The following is a 21,821-nucleotide window of genomic DNA, read 5'->3' on the forward strand; positions in this document are numbered from 1 at the left end:
TCCCGGGGAGGCGGTCAGTGCAGAAGAGGTCAGTGCAGACAGCCTGGCAGCTCTGGGGAGCACAATCCCATTTTGCAATCGGAGTGAATTGCCAGAGGAAAAGGCATGGCTGGAGGCAACACTTCAGCTTCACCTCGTACAGGTGCAGCACTTGGCGCAACCCTCTCCCCCCTGCAGTAAACAGCTCCTTGTATTCCTACAGCAACAGTAGATAGCCACCAGACGGAGGACAGTAGGCACAGGGTTTCCTCTCTGTTGGAGAGCCTCTGACGTAGAGGGATCTTTCCTCTGGGTGGGAAGTAAGCCAGGAGTTAGTCTCTACCTTGGAGGTTGGGAAATGCCACCCTGCGTGCGTGAGGAGCTCGGAAGTGCGTTCGTCCTTGCTGCTCTCTCCTGCCCCCTTCATAGTCTGGAACATCTCTCTCACAGCTTCACCTGCCCTCATGCTGTTTTGACCTGGGAGATCCCTACTGCCGCGTCCTGCGCACAGAGTACAACAGCCCGCATGAAGTCCAGAGGAGGTGTGTGGCAAGAGAGGTGTAGAGCCTCTGGGCCACTCCACCAGGCAACAAACACAGTCTTTACACCATTGTGCTTGCAATGGTTTACTCTCAAGTGCCCTACCTCGCTCCTCATCAGCTAGCATCTGCATACAGGTGTGCCACGAATCTGCTTGGCTCAGTGGCTCAGCTCTGGGTCAGGCTGGCTATTTCAGTTCTGGTCAGTCCTTTAAGCCAGTCTGCTGTGTGTAAGTTCATTCACTAGTCAAGCAATGCCTCGAGGCATCAGACCATGAAAAGCACAGGTAGGTCCTGATGCACAAGTAGTTGCTGCATGAAACCATGCAGCAGCACCTCTCAACTTTGCTAGCAAAAGAGCATCAGAAAGGGAGGACAAGGCAAGAGTCCCCTTTCATCTCCCATATGGGGAAGAAAGGGCAAGACAGCAGCATTTCCATTCAAAGACCTTTGAGAACCTGTAGGTATGAAAAGCCAAGCCAGTGCAGATTCCAGCTGAATGTATAGGATAAACACTACTCTGTATGAATAACAGGGCTGTCACGTGCCCCTGGGACTATGGGGATGAGCTCTAGTTGTTACTCACCATTATTTACAAGTCACAGGGAACTAAGGGCAGAGTGGAGGAAAGGAGACCAGCAGACAACTGCCTGAAAAATGGTAAGAGGGGAGATCCTGGAACTGGTTGAACCTTGAAGCCAGTATTACATGGGAGGCAAAAGGGGGAGAAAAAATAAAGTGATTTAGCAGCAACTCTGGGCTATTCTGAAGGGGAGCTGCTCCAGCGGTAGCCTGATGTCATTTCTTCCTCTTTTAATATAGATAAGCGCAGCCCTGCAGAGAAGGACTTGGAGGTACTGGTGGATGAAAAGCTGGATGTGATCCAGCAGTGTGTGCTCACAACCCACAAAGCCAACCGTACCCTGGGCTGCATCCCAAGCAGCATGATCAGCAGCTCGAGGGAGGGGATTCTCCCCCTCTACTCCGCTCTGGTGAGACCCACCTGCAGTACTGCCTTCAGCTCTGGGGTCCTCAGCACCAGAAGGACATGGACCTGTTGGAGCGAGTCCAGAGGAGGGCCACAGAAACGATTAGAGGAATGAAACACCTCTCCTATGAAGACAGGCTGAGAGAGCTGGGGTTGTTCAGCCTGGAGAAGAGAAGGCTCTGGGGAGACCTTATTGCAGCCTTTGAACACTGAAAGGGAGCTTATAAGAAAGATGGGGACAAGCATTTTAGTAGGGCCTGTAGAGATAGGAAAAGGGGTAGTGGTTTTAAACTAGAAGAGGATAGATTTAAACAAGATACAAGGAAGAAATTCTTCACTGTGAGGGTGCTGAGGCAGTGGCAGAGGTTGCCCAGAGAAGCTGTGGATGCCCTGTCCCTGGAAGTGTTCAAGGCCAGGTTGGATGGGGCTGTGAGCAACCTGGTCTGGGGGAAGGTGTCCCTGCCCGTGGCAGGGCGGCTGGAATCAGATGATACTTAAGGTCCCTTCCAACTGAAACCATTCTATGATTCATTCTATGATATAAGGAAGAAATTTTTTGTTATGAAGGTGGTGGAACACCAGAACAAGTTGCCCAGAGGGGTGGTAGATGCCTCATCCCTGGAAGCATTCAAGGTCAGGACAGACAGGGCTCTGAGCAACCTGATGTAGTTAGAATACAATAGAATCATCTAGGTTGGAAAATACCTTTAATATCACTGAGTCCAACTGTAAACCTAGCACTGCCAAGTCCACCACTAAACCATGTCTGTAAGTGCCACATCTACACATCTTTTAAATACCTCCAGGGATCGTGACTCCACCACTTCCATGGACGGCCTGTTCCAATGCTTGATAACCCTTTTGGTGAAGAAATATTTCGTAATACCCAACCTAAACCTCCCCTGGTGCAACTTGAGGCCATTTCCTCTTGTCCTATCCCTTGTTACTGGGGAAAAGAGACCCACCTTGCTACAACCTCCTTTCAGGTAGCTGTAGAGAGCAATCAGGTCTCCTCTCAGCCTCCTGTTCTCCAGGCTAAACAACCCAGTTCCCTCAGTTGCTTGTCCTAAGACTTGTTCTTTAAAATGTTGAAGATGTCCCTACTTGCTGCAGGGGGGGGTTGGACTAGATGACCTTTAAAGGTCCCTTCCAACCCAAAGTAGTCTATGATTGTATGAAGATATGCCGACACAGGTAGTGCTGTTTTGCCTCTCCCATAGCTCTGCTTTTTGAAAGCATCCTTTTGCTGGCTGAGGTAACATGTAGGAGAGAGAGCTATAGTGGTGAAGGGAATCAGCACGTCTTCAGGTGACTGCATTCATGGTGGAGAGTGCGCGTGGGACATTGTGTTTAAGCACATCTTTTACCAGCTCACACAGGGAGAAGCCTCAGCTGGGCTGACACTACTGTGGGGCCACTCAAGCAAGGCACAGCCCATCACCTGCAGGAACCCATCCCACAGGGAGGTGGAGAGGACCTCAGCTCAGGGACTAGAGTTTAAATACCATGAGGCTGGTGCTTAACAAGGGGCAACCCCCATTGCTGCTCCAGCTGCCAGGACCAGTGGGGCAACTGTTCTCACCTATACCCTACTGGGTACTGTGCTTCCAACTGGCTTCCCACCATCTTTCTTCAGCGCTTACCCACCTGGGTGCACTCTGCTAGATCAGTCCCTTACACCAGCTCCTTCCCTGAACAGAAGATTCCTTGCAGGTGTAGGACATAAACAAGACAGTTAGCTGCAACTCAGGCAAACAGTATCTAAACCCTTCTCTGGTGGGCAAAGGAAGTAGAGTGAGCCGAGGGGCAGGGAAACACACTGAAATGCTAAATGGCCATCAGCCCCTGCCCTTGATTGGAAAACAGTTTTGTCTGAGTGCTCAGGGAGATTTCCTCCACTGCTCAGTTTCTTTCAAAAGCAGAGACTTTGGAAATGCCCTCCACCTCAATTATTTTTTTTTTTCCCAGATGAGAAAACTTGGTCACAGGACGAGAGATTTACCCAACGCTGTGTCACAGGCAGGGCAAGGATAACAGTGTTTTCCACATCGCTATCCAGTGCTCTGTCCTCTAAACCGAGCTTCCACCTTTGGCTCAGCCCCTCAACCCCAGCCAGCTGCTTTTGCCATAGCTTGGACTCACCAGCTCCAAAGCCTAGGAAGGCATACAATGCACCGGCAAACATGGCGAACACGCATCACTCTTCCTTGATACCAGGGACATTAACACAGACAAATGAGATGGGAACAGAACATTCCTACAAGACACGACTTGAATTTATGTTTATTATATATATATATTTTTATATATATACCTTTGTATAGATTAAACTGGGTGGGATTTTATCATACACACTTTTTTTGGTATAATACATGAGAAACAGGAACAGGAACATAGCAAATATAAATCAGTACATTCCTTGAATGAAGTCTTTGTCACACTGAGACTGAAAAATTGCATGCAATGGGGAGACAGAAAGAAGGGAAATCAATTTTATTTTAAAAAAAAAAAAAGACAGACAATCTAGGAACAACTGTCAACAGAGGAGCAGCACTATACATGGCAAACCTGTATAAATTAAAAGTAAATTCCACTCTGACATCTACTATGCTTTAAAGTGCGATGAAGCCTGATTTATTTACCTACAGGATACAGGAAAGATTACCCCCTCTCCCCATTCCAATCTATCCCTAAAAAAAACCAAAAAAAACCCCCCAAAAAAACCACCCAAACAAAAAACCCAATAAAATAAATCTAAAGGATATACATTATCCACAATCCTATAGAGACGCCTACATCTACTCAGTAGCACCAAGAATCTGATATGGGTGTAATTAAAATCAATTAAAACTCGGGAGCAATGGTAACATCAGTTTGCTGCTTTGCAGACCTCCTGCCCTTTATTAGTGTCTTGGAGGAGAAGTGGCTCTCCCTGTGCTGAAAGTGAAGGCGACAGTGTCCTGTCCTCTCTCTGTCACCGGCTGAACTGTTTGGGCAGCAGGCTACAAACACACACGCACACACATACACAGCACAGTGAGAGCAGCTGAAGGTTACACGAAGGGGATGGGGTGGGAAGCCGAGGCCCCACGTGTGCGCGTTGGTGTCTGTACGGATGTGCGCACACAGGTGCGTGTGTGTGGAGGGAGTGGGACTGATCTACACACAGGTGAAGGGTTGTGTGAGTCCTGCACATGCCACGAGCCTCTTCGGTGTCAGGGTGATGGGGAGGGAGGGAGAGAGGGAGAGAAAGGGAGTCAGCACAGTCCCCCTCTTGTGAGCCTCCGGTTGTGTTGTCTTCCGAGGCTGGGGGCCTGTGCGCCACAGTTCATCCATCTCCACATGCCACCTCTCAGCAGGCCTCAGTAGCCAAAGGTCTCCTGGGAAGCATAGACCATGTAGAGGAAGCCATCCTCGTCCTTCTCCTGCTCGTAGATCTCCGAGATGGGGGTAGACACACTCACCATGCTGTGCTGGTTCACTAGCAGGAAGAAAGCCTGGGTGGGATTCAGCTGCAAGCGACGTCTGTTGGGGCAAGGGCAGGAGGGCCTGGGTCAACCCACCTGCAGCAGGCACAGCGACAGCAAGTTCTACCTGCCCCCAGCAATGCTGCTCACAGCCAGGACCTCCCACAGGCTCACGACATGGTGTCCACGAGCCCGGCTGAGCTGCTCAGGGCACCAAGGCCTCCTGAGTTGGGACTCTGCAAAGCCCCTTTCTCCAGGCACTGCTGGTAAAGGCAAAGCAGAGGGGCCTCTTCCATCTGAGCTGAAGGATAAAAGAAGGGGACTGGAGTCCCCCTCATCAGCTCATGGAGCATCCCTGTGAGGGAGAGGTCACAGTCCTTCACCAGATGCTAAGAACCTGCCCCACCTCGACCCTCCCAAACAGTCTGTACCACATCACAAGGATGCTGTGGTTGTCATGTCCTCATCCCCACCCTCAGCAGCTGCCATCTGCCTCATCCTCACCCCACCACTCTGTGTTCAGGGCCTGTGGGTGAGGACAGGTTCACAGCATGCCAGTTGGGGCCACCCCACTCACCGGATTATTTTGACCAATTCACTCATGTTGACATGGTCTGGGACAAGGAACTTGGTCTTGTCCAGCACTGGCAGCTGTTTCTCTCCTTTATAGCGTTCAATGATGACCTGGGGAGAAAGTCAAGGGTGGGGTTAGCCACAGTTTACAGTGCCCCAAGCACTGGCCTCAAGGTCAAACACAAATCAAACTAGCACAAGTGGAAAAGTTGAGGTAAAGCCCCGCTTTGCTTCACTCTCACAGGAAAACAAAAAAAAAAAGGACATGAGCAGTGACCATCAGGTTGGCTGCAGCCAGCTCTTCAGCAAAGAGCCGTCTGTCTGCCTGAGCCAGACGGCGGAGAGCATCCCAGAGAAGTGAACTAAAGCATCAATTGCTCTGGCTGGCTGAGAAACAGTAGACATTACCGGATTGATTTAGCTACCTCCTCCGACACGCAGGAAATCAGGAAGAGGAGTGAAGTATATTTTAACATCACTTTCAGACTGACCAAAACCACAGGTTTTGCTGGCTTGAGCTAAGGACTGAACTCATGGTGCATAGCAAGAGACATTTTCTTTCCCTTTTGTGCCACGACTCTGGGCTGCTGCCGCTCAGCATCACCCTGCTTGCTCAGGAAGAGCTGCGGATATTCCCAAACAAGAAGTTTTTAGAAATCACTGTGGAGCCACCCAAAGCATTCCTTCAGAAAGAGGGAGTTTGAGTCTTGCCAGTCCCACTCCTCATGTTAACACTCACACACACTGAGTCCAAAAAGGATCAGAAACCCACGGCCATTTCTCCCGTGTGCCACCACAGCTGTGCAGGGAGTTTCCAGGGCACTCCAGCACAGGGCCACCACAGGGACAGCCCAGCTTGTCCTCCCCTGCAAGAGGTCTTGCTTGGGAAAGCTCTCACCACACCTACACTCTGAAACGGCTAAACAATGATTTCTGTTCAGTTTTCCTGCTATTATAATTAATGAATTTCTTCTGTTAAGGAGTGTCTGCTGACAGCTACAGTTGCTATTCTAAACCAGCTTGGAAATGTACTATTTGTATTCTAAGAAACAAGGTGGTAGGCAGTTAAAGTAAGTAATGATATTACTTCTAAAGTTCAGTACGTTCCCATTACAGTGATACTCTGACTCCCGCATCTCTCCAGTACCTAGTTGATTTCTCCACAGAAAGACACTTCTATAGTACTCAGCGCATCACCCTCTCTGAGTTGAGACTGAACATTATTTTTCCACTATAAGGCAAGGGGTTCCCATAAATCATTTTCCCAGGTCTTTTCCAAAAATATATGGAAGGCTGCAAATGCCTTTGGACAATGAAGGGATGGAGCGGCATGCAGAGATCAGGATCCCCAGAAGATGACTCTGTGGAGCCAAAAGGATCACCCCAACTCTGGCAAACATTGATTTGCCTTTCCCTTAATCATCTGTTGACACAGCAGCCTGTATCAGCAGCAGCACTGTAACTCCTGCTGCCTGCCCACACCAAAGCCAAACCAGACACTCTGGCTGGGATGCTGCGGTACCACCAGTGAGCTGGGAATGTCTGATGAGTTCCCCAGACTGCAGGGCGTCTCTCAAGGCCCACCAGGATGGGCCAAGCTATGTGGTAGGCAGTTCCTGGCTGAGGGAGGGGTGTGAGACACGTTGGTGAGAGCTCTGCACCTAAACGCCCTCTGAAGAGCCCATCCTGGACAACGCTCACACAAGGGAAACCCAGGAGCCCGAGGGCCGAACAAGCAGCGTATGAAGGCCCCCGTGAGTACCCCAATGCATCCTCACATTGGCCATGTCTCCTCCTGATACCGAGCAAGACTGCCAGAGAAAGAGAGCAGGGAAAGCCAGGTATTGTTCCTTCATCCCCTTTTGCAAGATGGGGACCTGATGAAACAAAAATTTTGTGCAACAGGCTAAATCACGCATCAGGGTGCCCCTTACCAACCTGCTAACATCCCTCCCTCCAGGAGGAAGGCAGAGGAAGGACAGACAAGCAGAACCATTCTACTGTATTTAATTTGAGTCTTACTTGGACAGACAAGTACTTTGGCTATAGGTAGCTGAAGAGTCTCAAAGGGCTGGACATTCACAACAGCCACATACAGGGATGCTGCTCTGGCAGCATCAGAAACACAGCGGGAACAGAGCGACCTCGAGTCTTTAACAGTGGTTTGCACAAAGGGGCAGCGACGCAGCAACTGTTTGTGCATATACCTTTACATGCAGAAAGGGCCCTCTACACCTGGGCTAGGCCTGATTTCTCTCTTACATCTAGCAGGAACAGAGGCAGATGTCTCTAATTACCACCTAGTTCCATCCCACAAAGAAAAGCCTCTCAATTATTCAAGAATGGGGTGAAAAGGATGTCCTGGCTGTTAAAGCAGCAGCTGCCTTATGCCCTGAGCAGACAGAGGGCCTGTCATGTAGAACAGCTCCGAGTGTTTCTGTTTTCAGAACACGAGCTGCTATTTGGGTAACTCAGCTATGGGAACAGCTGGCCAATGGACAAAACATTCTTGGGTAGCTTTGAAGGGAAACGCATAATCAAATGCTAATATTACATCCCTGTGGCCACCCACAGGGCTTGTGTACAAAGCCACCTCCCCTCCCATATCCTCTTCCAAGCTGCTGCCTCAGGCTAGAGGGTTCCTCAGTGTGGGATACCTGCTCTTGCAGTGGGAACCCACCACAGATCTCACTGCAGAAATAACACGAGCTGGGCACAGATGGAAAGGCTTAGGGCAGAGCCTGGGGTCCAAGTCCCATCGCAGAGGGGGTCTGGGCGGCATTTGTAAACTCAACCCTTGTTCTGGAGCCAGTATGAAGAGGTGGAAAGGGATTTTGGTAGGGAATGGGGCCAGATCTGGCAGCCCGACAGACGCAAGGCTGCCACCGCTCCATGCCCCCAGGTCCAACCAGTAGCTGAGAATGTATTCCCAGTAGGCACACACACAAAGGTGTATACGTAACACATACATAGCTATATACGTGGCCAGCCACAGAGATCAACACAGACATGCACAGCAATCACACGAACACAGACAGCACCAACAACCTCATCCTGTCCCCCTCAGGCTGAGCAGGGTGGAGGTCCTTTAGTGGGAATATATACAGTAAACCCCCTCAGTCCAAAAGGTGCTCTGGCATTGATTCATCTTGACTTGTGTCAGTCCTGGTCACTGGCTCTGCGGCTCCCCAGAACAGCCCTCGCAGGAGCCCAGAGAAGGCTGTCCCTTCCTCTAAGTCCGTAATTTGGGTTTCCATCCACCATTGTGCCGGGCCAGGGCATTATTTGGGCTCCCTCACCTGCCACTGCCTCTCCATGCTCATCTGCAGGTGTGTAGATGAGCTTTTTATCACATCACCTAACAGAGACCTCTCTGCATGGCCCAAAGACAGCCTCAGCCTTCCCTATCAGCATGAGAGGTAGCTCTCCGCGTCCCACCCTCTGCAGCAGTACAGCCCGTGACTCAGTAGGCCTCGCTGAATTTAGCATTACAGTGCTTTGGAAAATGGTTTGCTCCCATTGCTGCCCAGCACAAGCTGTTCCCCAGTGATTTTAGACTCTCCAAGGTTCATCAGAGGTGGCTTAAAGCTTGCAGCTGCTCCTCAACAGGCCCCAGTTCAATGGGCTCCAGAAAGAGAGCAGTGGGGCTGACAGCAGGGGAGGGCGATGGGCAGGCATAAGCTCGGTCCACCCCCCCACAGGGCAGAAGATGACTTCTACAGCATCTGCTGAGGCTGTGGATGGAGGTCCCAGCAGGAGGGCAGGAAGCTCTCTGCTTGCTCTGCCCACCCGAGGAGGAGCCACCTTGCAGCTGCCTGCAAGGGCGGCTGGAGGCTCCTTCCCAACAGAGCCAAGCGTGAGCAGCTCCTCACTGCCCACACAACCATGCCCTTCTCGGTGACAGCTCTGTGTTCCTGTGGCCAGCACTTCTGACCATGGAAGTGCAGCCAGCTTTGGGGAATGCAGAGACAGCAAAGGAGCCTCTGGCATGAGCTGGACGGGGAAACACTGCGGAGCTCCTAGCTCCTGCCTGTCTCCTTATTACATGTGCCAGTGAGGCGTCCTGGGGTGTCATTTCCCTTCAAACACAAGCAGAGGACTTCACACCTCAGGCAGAGTCCAGGTTATCCACTGCTTTGTCCCCGATGGGCTCAGACAGACGCTCCCGCCAGGTCTCTCCCCACGCAGTCCCCCCATGTGTATGTGGCACAGCCCTTTCCTCAGCCTTCTCTGGAAGGACCCTCATGGAAACAGGAGAGAAATGTCTTTCCCTGGGCACAGAGCCAGGCCATGCACTCCGCAAATCCTCCCGGCCCTCTGTCAAAGCAAAAAGGAACGCACCCAAGGGCTCTGAGGGGAAACTGGAGATGCAAGAGGAGGGCAGCAGCTGCAGCACAGCTTGCGGTGATTTCTGCCAGCAATAAGGATGTGACCTGGGCCATCTTCTCCCTAACTCCCCCTGGGCTGTGGGCTCGAACCCCTTGGCTAATTCCAGGTGCCTCTCCAGGGAAGCCAGTCACCTGGCAAACACAGCTCTTGCCTTTCAGAGAACACCAAGACCTTCCTACAGCCAATCTGCCTGCACTGCACTGCTCACACCCACAGCTATCCCCCACACCACGCTCCGCTTTGCAGCACGAGGCTTTGCTCACAGCCCTAGCACTGACAGCTACATACAGTGATTTTGCAGGAACTTTGCTATGTAAAGGAGAAGAGATAGCATCAAACTTGGTGTCAAGGTCTAACCAGGACCAGGCCTTTAGAGATACCAATGACACAAACACAACTGGACCCCCAAGGCCTTCAACACCCTTCTCTCCTCCTGGTTCTTTTTACTTCTCCAGCAAAACTTGCAGCTAAACTTACCCTCCCCTGTTGTGTCAGTCAGGCCAGGAAAGCAAAACAGCTGAGCGTCCTCTGACAACGCTGGCATTCAGGACACTATCAAGGACAATAAGGCACTGAACAAAGAGGTCACTGGAGCAGGTGTGGGAGGGCTCAGGTCTCTGCCATGGCTAAACCTCCCCGCACACACACAGCTCCCCAGACAACGACAACCACTGGCCAGGTCCTGATGACACAGAAGCCTTCTCCTAGGGCACGTGGTGTCTGACCCCAACACAAAGAGCACTCCAGCCACAGAAGCTCTCCCACCACGTTTCAGTAATTCCGGTAAAATTCTGCACGTGGATGCAGAGCTCTGGCTCCTCTGTTCATTTCCCAGGCAACATGCATTTGTGTACAGGCACTTGATATATGCATGTGTGTATATTTTATGTACAACTTATTTCTAGCCTGTCCTTATTGCTAGAGCCTTAAGGCATTGTAATTAGCTCTGCCACAACTCTGGAGAAACGCAGAGCCAGCTTAATGCCATGAAAACCATATTAAAAGCAGTAGTCAATAAATGTGTAGATGATCTGGCATACCGGTACTCTGTGTGCTGCAAGGGGCAAGACCTGCTCTGCTGAGCTGACAACATGTGGACGCCACAGTGGCGGTGGAAGAGAAGGAAGAGAAAGAATTCTTTTTGCTAGAAGATGCTGTGCTAAAATCCAAAAAACAGTGAAGATAGTATGTGCCAAGAGCAGTTTGAGACATTAAGCCTTGAAGGCTAAATACTGAGAGACTGTATGCAATTTTACGACAAGGCTGATGTTCATTCAACACTGAGAGCGAGCTGAACTAGGAACACATCCCATTTTCTGATCATACATACTATGGTATTGCAAATACTAACTGGAGCAAGGCCCGAGTACGTTATTTCTCCAAGTTCTCCATCTTCTCAGGAAGAAAAGCAAATACTCAGCTAGGCTATCCAAAGCAGACTTACAGCCCAAGAGCAAGACAGTCTATTAGGTCTGACATGGGCAGGAAGAACCGGAGGCAATTCATGGAGTCTCACCTACGCGTGTCAACAACAGGTGCTGGGAAAGCACAGAACGAGTGTGACCGTTTGGCTGTGTTATGAATTATCGTAAGAGTCTCTTTGCTTTCAATACAGTGAAGTCCATCTCATATATCTTTCTCTGGGCAGATGCAAAGAAATCAGGTTATTGAGGAAAAGTCAGGTAGCTATGGCAGCAACCACCACAAAAAAAGGCCATTTCAGAGTTTGCTCCTGCTGCACTAGCTTGGAAGTAGATTTGAGATCAAATCAGTTCCTTGCCTCTAGGGCAGGCATGAAGCTGAAGAGAAAGACTGTATTTTGCTCTGCTGAGAATGCAGTCTACTATTGAGCAGCTGGTATGCACAAGGCACTGAAGGCTTATGGAGAGCATCCTGTGTTGATTCTGGGGAACAAAGTTTTATAACCTCCGTGGCTGGCTGGTGGAGGCTATCCAGCAGCACAGAGGGGTCATGAGAAAAAAGTCTCAGCGCGGAACAGTGAGAATGATAACTTACCGGGATTTTGTTTGGATGCTGCTCTCGTATCTGCTGTACTTCTTTACAACGATCCGCTGGAAAGAAAGAAGTAGAGGAATAAAGTTAGAAACATCTGGCTGGGCTAGTTCAGGCAAAAACGAGATAACCACCCTGCAAGCCACAAAGTGACAGAGAAGGACATTGTAAAAGAAATGCAAATTTTGTTCATCAGGCCTTTTCTGAACATTTTGCAGCAGTGAGACCGTCAGCCAGATGTCAGCTTCAGCGACCAACCCTCCATGCCTTCCTACCACCCCAATCACACCCCAAGGCAGGAACATGCTACTCTGCCCAGTAAAACTGGGCAACACACATAGAAACCGAACAACTTAAATGAGATGATAAGGATTACAAAACTGTATTCCTTAATCTACCTTAAAGCAAATGCAGCTCATGACCATCAGTGCCGAGCAGCAGCACAGCTTTAGGGTCTCAGCTCTAGAAGTTCAGGCTTTTTGTGTCTCCTGGCTGCTTCCCCAGAGGAGATGATTCTCCAACTGGGGCTGGGTTTTAGCCATTTCCTTCTGCCTGTTGCGCACGTCCAAGCACTACCTGGCACGGTGCCTCAGTCCAAAGGAGATACGCCTTGCCAAGGAGGACTCCTTCGCTATCACAGATCTACAACAGCTATTGGCCTGACAGAAAGTATTTCTAGACCTGTTGCGGAAACAAGAAGAAAACTTAAGCAAGGAGATAATCCATGTGCTAAAAGATTTCTTCTGCAGTTGTTCTCACACTTTCTAACCCACCTTCCTGCAGAGTTCCTGTTTACAGACACACACAACAGGCAGCACATAAAACCTTGTACACTCTTTGAGTTTACAGGCGAATTTCAATGCCCCTTCACTGCGTTACCAGAGGGCCCTCCACTTTCCACAATTCAAAGCAGCAGAAAGGAAGGGAAGAAGCCGTTCCACGGCCATACGGCCCTCTGTGTGCTCTTCCTCGGACACAACAGACCCACGCTCCTCCTCGCATTACCGTTACTCTGGGAAGCGCTTCACAGCCTCCGACGGCCCATCTGAAGTGCCCAGGGGAAGGAGATTCATGGATCACAGTAGGTCAGCTGGGGGGTGAAGGCCAACGACTAAGGACTGCCTAGAAATGCAAGACCTGGGTATTGCGGGGTCTGTCATGGGCTCGTCCTGCCGCACACACAGCTCCCGCTGTAGCACCTGCCTCACGCCCGACTCCCCTTCACCTGCTTCACGCAGCCCCAGTTTCTCACGACCCGCCAGGATCACGTAAGGCAGGACAAGCGCATGTGTTTGAGTGTGTTTTCTCTCCATAAACATAGAGGTTTCTCCTCTAACCACTCAATAAAACCTTATTGCTTATAAATTGAATTTGGCTAGATACTACTTCGGGAAGAGACTGGAGTTTCTTTAGAGGCCACAAGACTACAAAATCACCAGATCACAGAAGCTTTTGAGCATCATTTCTGTCTCCTCTGAGACGAAAATATCCCTCTGCCAGGAACTGCTTGACCTTTCTTCTGTAGGACTCCATAGGCCAGCAAGACAGAGAAAAATGATTTGGATTTAATGGAAAATTTGCCCATATGTTTTGGGTTTTATGACTGAAGATGTAGTTCCTCATGTTTCCTTTGCACCCTTATCCAGTGCTCCAGGGATATCCAGATTTATCCTTGTGATACAGCCAATTTTCCCCTGAGGTCCCAAACAGCAAGGAGCTACGCAGAAATCAGCACCGCACGTGACACTGGTACGGCAATGCCTCTTCAGGAACGCTGAAGGACACAGCGACAAGAAGCACTCAGCACCAAGCACCCAACACGTAGCACCCAACTTGAGCTGCCAGCCAGAAGCACGTGTCCCCCCTTCTGCAGAGCTCCGCTCCCACGTGTTCACCGTGCACAAGCTTCATGGAAGCCTGGAGATCCAGAGCACGAGTGGACAACATTTATCAGCCTAAGTACCTCAGGCAGCTTGACTGCAGTCAGCTCAGACTTGCTGGGTATTGACAGAGCCTGCAGAAAGCTGTGTCCTCATGGCTGCCTACTTTTTCCAGCTTCAGTATGCACCCTATCCTGCCTCTCTCCATACTATCAGGTGGCCATGTGGATGAACTTCCTAGACATCATGCATTTCCCTGTAGGGCCACAGAACTGTTTGCACAGGAAGCCCCAACAATGCAGGTAATTATGAGAAGGGTCCGAGAAGCAATTCGCCAAAGGAAAACTTGCAGCCTTTGCACGTTATCATGGCTAGAATGTAGATAATCTCAGAGCATCCAACTAGTCTAGGCTGCATGCACCAAAGGGCAGCCACACACCTGATAGCCCTTCATGCTCCCTGGAAGCATCACCAACTCCAGCAGAAGGCTGGCAGCCATCACCACCTTTGCTTCCACAGAGGAGCCAGAGGTGCCTCCTGCCCATCACACTGAAAAAGATGCCAGAGAGAGAGAGTAAGACAGTACCTCGTCTATCCAGCTACACGTCAGTGTCTCAGGATCCCAGTCCTGAAGCCGCAGTCCTTTGTCCCCGAGGGGTGCAGGCTGCAGGTGCCTCGGACAGAGGCAGGCCAGGTTCCTGCTGCACCACCCTTCCTCCAGGTCTGGCTGACTCCCCGCTCAGCAGAAATTAAGGGCACAAGCCATCAGTGATAAAGCTCTCGACTAGCCTTAACTCTGATGTACCACACCGGCACCTCCTCTGTCCCACTCTTTAAGCCCTGCCACGTGCCCAGGACCTGGTCCCTCTGGTCAGAAGGACCCAGGGCTTTTGCAGCCTTCCTAATCTCAGAGGATGCTGTGGGAGGTGGCTGATCTGCAGGTTACCACCATGCAAGGACAGCAGGTGCTGCTTTACTCCAGGGGCTGCTGGACCCCTTCAGCAGGTATCTGTGATTGCAACTACAAGCACCTAAAGCACTGCACTTCTTCCTCTGCCCAGAGGATGCCCACTTCAGAAATTTCATTTGGGAAGGCTGTTGGGAGCAACCCCACCTAAGCTGTTCAGGTGCCTCAAGATTTAGGCAGAAGTTTCCAGGACATCTGAAGCTCTGCTAAGGAGCTCACTCAGTCCCATCCTAGCCTTGGAGGTCCAACCAAGCAGGCCTGGGAATCAGGAGAAGCTAGCCCACATCAAACCCTGCACAAGGGCAATTTCTGTGCACGCAATAGCTCAGGCGCTAGAGATCTCCCGCAAGAAATAGGTGAGAGTCACCCACACCCTCCTCAGCCTGGAGTGGGAGCTAGAGGTTGATCCGTGTCTCATGAAAGCATCTCCAACATCACACAGCAACGAATGGTTATAAATACCACCTTTGATTTAATGTATATGTAGTCTAATCTAAGTCACAGGAATAAAGAGAAAACCATTAAACGGCACTTCAGAGCGACGCTGACGGAGATGCCAGGCCAGCACCCAGGCGCCCGCCACGCACAGCGCAGCGACAGGTACGCTCCCCCCACCCCTTCACCAGCAGTGTCCGCACAGCCACATTGCACACCCAACGGGTCTGATTTTACAAGCCCTGTTCTCCTGCAGCTCTCCCAAATTATAGCTGTACTAATCGAGGTGAAGACTTGCCCCCTTTCCGTAGCGCCCAGCTATAGTTAATCTTTAGCCCATATGTAAAGTGAACCAGAACTGTTTACACAACCCAGTCCACTTCTGCATTTTTTTTTTCTCTGGCCGTTCCTCACTGCAAGGAGAAGCAAAACACCACACCTGATTTCAGCAGCGCAGGGACTCCAAGCAAGAGGGGATGAAGGGGCTACAGATGAAGGGGTTGTTGTTTGGGAGGAGCCGAGCAAAAATCATCGACCTGCAGGCAGAGGGACGAGCAGTGCCCCTGCTCCCAGGTGGGGACACGGCACATCTGCCGGGAGGGAAGTCGGGCTTCTCCCCAGCGTCAGGACGCGAGAGCTCAAGGTGGCAGCAAGACAAAACCCACACTCTTCTTATTGGTTATTCTTAGCGAAACTTCATTGCTAGGGCCTACTGAAAGACAGGAGTATTTTTGTAGCATTGCATATACCAGGAAAATTGCCTATTTCTCCTCCAACTGCTATTTCAACTGTTAAACACCAACAGCAAAGCTTGCAAATTGCCCCAAACACCAGAATCTCAGCTGTTTTCTTGACTGAGGTCTTTCCCAAGCTTTTCTCCCAACGATGTGGGCACACAACGTATCCCATGGCAATGCAGAATGCGACCGTTAGGACAGTTAAGAAGAACAGTAGAAAATTTTAAGCCAGACTTTCTGAATGTTAACCTTTTTTATCAGCAGTGCCCAGGAACCCCGGCTACAGGAGACAGGTCTCTGCTGTGCTGGGCGCTGCGCAGACGCAGGACGGAAGGACAGCCCTGGATGCAAGAGAGCTCAATCAGACAAAAGATACAGATGGTGGAACAGAAGGAAAACACATGGCAAGTTCTCCAACAGCGCAGTTGCGTAAGGGACAGCATTTTTCAGGAGATGTCAGACAAACACTGGTCAGGCACCGGTGCTGCCCCGGGACAGCAGATGGATTCTACAACCAGCCCTGCTGCCCACGACCAACAGGAATGCTGTCAAGAAAACACCATTAAGAAAAAATACACCACCTGGAAACGTCATCAACGTGCTACCAGGTCAACAGCTCCTGAGCTGAGCAAGAGCTGCGTGTGAAGAGCAAAGCAGAGAGGAGAAGTTCAGCGGTGAGCTACTGCCTCTCCCTGTGGTCCCACGTCCCAGGGCTCTGGGTGCAGCTGCCCAGGGCACGAAGGGAGCGTGCGGACACATCCCTGCCACTTGCAGCAAGCTGCCAGCCCTGTGGCTTTCTCACTGCCATCCACAAGACACGCTGCCAGCCAGCTTGGGGGTGGATCTGCCTCAGAACTGAAGCAGATGCAAAAATGAACATGTTCCTTCAAGAAGCTGCCGTGGTCAGTCCCAGGGCAGAGGGTTGCTAGAATGTGGTCCTCTCTCCAAGAGATTTTCTGCGAGGAGGAACTGGATGGTTTGAAACCAGGAGATGCCTGGGATGAGCTGGCAACTGCTGACACACGGGCAAGTTACGCAGGTCATTCCAGATGAACATCAATAAATATTTTTGTAGTATCACACCACCCTAAGGCCAGACACCTCTAACCACCAGGAAATACACCCCCGTGTATGCGTCACGGCTCACACAACAGCTGACCTGACCTGTCCTTGGCCAATGCTGGAGAGCTTGTTCTCAGGCCGGTGGCACTGCAGAAGGAGCAAGAGGAGACTCCCACGTCCAGGAAAGGCGGGCAGAGCTTGTCCTCACTGCTAAGAAAGGGTTGTTGTCCCAGCCTACGCAGGACAGCAGCGTTCCAGACACTCGACAGTGACTCTGATCGTTGGTCATATTTTACTTCTTCTGTCTGCAAAGCTGGGGGGCTCCGGACAGAATGAGTGACTCAGGACCAAAACTACACTGTCTTGAACTTAATGTTTGATAGAAAGCGTGTCTCTGCAACAGTGGAGGTAGAGCCTGATGGTGCACTGTCACAGGAAGGTATCACCAACATGAACGTGGAGCAATTGATGATCTGTCTGCATGAGCATCCATTTCACTGTCACAGCTTCACTACAAGACGTGTAATGTCTGGAAGGATTTTTGAATGCCTAGCTTCTAGAGCCCCGCGACTGCAGAAGGATCTCGGCAGTCGTGTTCATTTGCGTAAGTTCCCAGTCTTCCTGGCTCCAGAGCAGAGCTTGAAAATGCATTTTAAAAGACAAACAGGAATCACCTTCATTTTTTTAGCAGTTTCAAAATTTAACTGAGTATGATTTTGAGCCTGGCTCCAGGAATGAGTATTTCTATCTGGCAAATCCACGATAAGGGCTCGGCTGGTGACCAAGCAGAGCCACACAACAACTGTGAAGTCTAAATTCGTGTCAAGACGCTTGTTCTCTGCTCGCACAGCACCGTGTCACCCCTGCCGGGGGCCATGCAGGATGAGCGCTGGGTCTCCATCATTCAAACAGCTTAAAACAGGGCTTCCAACTCACTACACCTCCTGAGCATGGGGGGCAAATGGGCAATACCTTTGGCTGGCACTTGGAGTATTTACATCGCAGTTCCAGATAAGGAATTGGGTTTTTTTTGCTCAACGTTTAATCACAGTTTCACTAGCCTTGGAAAAAGAACAGCAAGTGCCCTCCCTATGAGCCATCACGAGGCTGTCCTCTGCAAGGGCTTCCCTCTAGCTTTTGTTTGACCTTTTCTTCCATCTTGACAACCTTCACAAATACAAGCCTCCAAGATAGCAGGACTGCACTTAAATTTCTCAGAACTACTGAGGACACTTCAAATTGCTCAAACAAGGAACTGGCACTCCTGAGAGAACTGTATTTTAATGCAGAACGCCACACATGTGGATGCACAAAGAGACTTTGCCCAACCTGGGTCATTGCTATTTGTGCACAAACATGCCTGGACATGCACAGATTTGCAGGGCACATTTGCGGAGACGTGCCAGACACCAGAGTCTTCAATTTATTCCCTCATTTTCTCTCTCAGCCCATTTCCAAGCTGCCTTCTGAAGACAAAAGGCAGCAAACAACTGCATGACCACAGAGTCGGAGGTGTTTACACACCGCAGGTCAACCGCAGAACGCCGCACAAGCAGGGTGACACACAAAGACCTCCCGAGTGACACTCCTGACCGCGATCCCCACTGGGACTGACCAAGGAAGGAGCACAGAAGCCAAGCGAGATGACTTGTCTGTGGCTCATGGCTACTCGATGGCAGAGGCAGCAAAAGTGTACCAGTCTTACAGCTCATTCATGAGCCTCCACCCCTCTGGCTCAAGGGGATAGCTGAAGTTTTTGTAGTGAATAAAGTCTTATGTAACGAACAAAGGACATACAGGTTTGATTATTCCTGGCTACCCATCAGGTCCTTTTGTTATATAAAAGAAGAATAATAAAAAAATCAATAGTTGTGGTCTACATGTCTAGCTAGCATTTGTTCTGGATGTTTGTTCAGTTCTTCGTGTCCCAATGTTTTCTTCAATGCTGATAATTAACCCCACGTCAAATCATGTCACAGAATGCCCTCGGTAAGCAGTACAAGGCGACACAGGCAGCTAATCATCGACTTGCAACAGCAGCCTCATTTCAAGGAATCCCAGCTGCTAAAGCACAACTGCTAGAGCACCAATACCCCGCGCACAGAGTGCGAGGACCAGCTGACTCACTAACCAACCTCAGATCCAGATCGAGACGTTTTTCCAAGCCACCGACAAGCAAAACCGTTACGACAAGCACAGGATGGTGCGTGAGACAGACATTTCACCCACTGTTCGTCTTTCAACTGGTACAAGCACGGCCGGCTTACACTAGATGAGTCCCCAGAGAAGACAACATTTCACTTTTCCCCAGAGCCAAGAGAAGAGGGAATTCAGCTCCACACGCTGCCTTTATCTACCTCTGCCTTCCCTCTAGAGAAGTGGCTTCCCAGAACTTAAAGGCAGATCTCCCAGAGGACTGAACCTGGATGGGAATACTCTGTCCAGACAGCCTGAGGTCAAACCTCTGCGTCTGTCACCCAGCCGGGGTTCCAGCTGACCAAGAGGATACATGTCTGTGTCTTACTGCAAAGGCCTCCATTTCGGCAGGATGCTGCGGCGTGAGGCCAACTTACGTTCAGTGAGCCGACTGGTCTAGGTTTAAGGTCCATGTCCATAACCACACTGGTGATGCACTGCATTGAAAACAAAGCTTGAAGCTTGCTGGCAGCCTTGCAACAGCAGAGCAGCCAATTCAAAACAACCACTTCACAAACAGTGGGAGGTGCGAGCACGACCCAACGCCCCGAAGGACTCGCGTTCTTTACGGGAAGTGCAACGGTGTCGTCAGGCTGCCGCACGCTCCTGCTACAGCCAGGACACCCTGTTCCTTTGACACAGACCACAGCTTTGTTCTGAGAATTGTTTTGGACTCCTACAACAGATCTGACTACACAGAAGACAGCCGCCTCAGCGTCTACAGTCGGGTTCAGCGCATGAACACAGAGGGTTACTGTCAGATTTTATCCTGATGCACCCAGACCAAAGATGCTCTGCTGCAGACGTGCCAAGGACCGGACCACGTCACAGAGCATCACCCTCTCGCCACTAATGGCACATCAGATCATGGGAGAAGTCGGCGCTCGGTGCCCTCAAAACACCTTGACTCAAACCCCTGGTGTTTCCCAAGTCCTCAACAACGAGGAACAGAAATCCAGAAATTTTGGGGGGGATAGAAGTAAGACAAAGCAGATGTGTAAGGAGAAGAAATTCATGGAAAAACAAATCTCAAAAATACAATTAGAAGGAAAATATGCATTATGGAAAGTAGAATATTCAGCAGGGGGTGGAGACCAGGACCTAAGCAAGCCGCTTGCCGTGCAACTGGAGCCTGGGTGTTTTTTGTCAACAGTCATATTCCTGACTCTGCCTTTTCTCTGGTGTTTTGGAACCGTTCCACCTCTATGAAGTTTTGAAGCCTTAAAAATTAAGCCATTCTGAGGGTACAGCGTTGCTGGCAATGTTTTCCATCAGCCCTCTCCAACTGCATTGTAAACAATCGCTTCCTGCTCCTGTTGTGTAATGATTCGAAGAGGAAAACAAGCTGTATTTACTTTCTCCAACCCAGCAATTCCAGCCCTGACCCAAAGCAACTGCGTGGGCTGCCAAGCCTCCTCCTCCTCCTCCTCCTCCTCCTCCTTCTACTCCTCCTGGCTGAGCTTTGCAGACCAGTCAGCTGAGCGAGCGAAAGGGCAGAGGAAAGTACACAGAGACAAGGAGCACTTGCAGTTGCCAGCACCAAACTCCCTCACCCCCCTCTTTTCCCTCCCGGGCTATTTTAATCCTGCTTTCTTCCAACTACTCTGAGCCTGGGATTTTGTTTTCCTTCTGGCTCATACAAAGTCTGAGCAATCTGCAAAGGCAAACCAGACTCCTCCTGACCATAATAAGCTGATTCGCACCAGTTTAACAGTAAGTAGTTACTAAGGGTTTGATTTAGGACTTTACTACTTTTAATACGTCGCTCAGGAGGACACAGCAGGGTCCTGAGCGAGTATCCCAGGGTACCCAGACTTTGTTTTATTCTTGTTTGTGCATGTTCACTTGGCTTGGCTGCTGTGGCAGGAGAAAGCCGGGTAAGCATTCAAGGCCGGAAGGGTTGCACCAATCAATTATCAAATATTTACACTTTCCAAGAGAGCAGCGAGGGGTTGGATCAGCAGTTCAGTAGGAAAAAGCTCCAATTTTAAGACTCATGTAGGAAACACACCCTCACCTGTGTTTGGACAGTATCTGACACAAAATGAGGCCTTGTTTGCCATGAAGAATTGATTTCAGCATTATTCAGGCAGTAAAGCTCCACCGATACCCCCCTCAGGACGTAACCTGCCAGAAACGTGCACCCTTCCCAGTGCCAGCTGGCGAAAGTCAACAGAAACAGCAGCTGATGTTTCATCTGATTCCCCCATCTGGCCTGGCAATCAAACCTGGTACCTTCGGCGGTAACCTCCTTCTCCTTGCGTTCTCCGACCACGTACGCTGAACACCGGGATGGGCACGGTGCGAGCACTAACTCTTCGGGGTCTCAAGAACAATTAGAGAGGGTGTACCAAATTCTTGGAACAACAACTACTCTACTACTAATGGGGTGGGGGGCTTGGAACAACAACTACTCAACTACTAACGGGGTGGGGGGCGTGGAAGGTAATGGTTGAAGTGGCCATTGTGCTCCGAAGTCGGTACGAGGCGCACGGGTACGTACGCTGGCACGTACTGCGAGAGTAACGCCGCCCCGCTCCGCAGGGGGGGTACTGGGACCGGCCTGAGCCCGCAGCCCCCCTGCAAAGCAGGCGCA

General features: G+C 50.5%; 1 protein-coding gene across 1 annotated transcript; it reads right to left on the reverse strand.

The window, feature by feature from the left end:
- Positions 1-4,286: 4,286 nt before the first annotated feature.
- MAP1LC3A (microtubule-associated protein 1 light chain 3 alpha) lies at positions 4,287-20,428 on the reverse strand (the record flags this gene model as incomplete). Its single annotated transcript, XM_009697799.1, is given in 4 exon segments — positions 4,287-5,031; positions 5,551-5,657; positions 11,952-12,007; positions 20,344-20,428. Coding segments are annotated over 4 exon segments (411 nt in total), but the record flags the coding sequence as incomplete, so codon positions are not given.
- Positions 20,429-21,821: the final 1,393 nt, after the last annotated feature.

This window comes from Cariama cristata, unplaced genomic scaffold, assembly GCF_000690535.1.
Source record: "Cariama cristata isolate BGI_N322 unplaced genomic scaffold, ASM69053v1 scaffold13913, whole genome shotgun sequence".
Taxonomy (NCBI): Eukaryota; Metazoa; Chordata; class Aves; order Cariamiformes; family Cariamidae; genus Cariama; species Cariama cristata.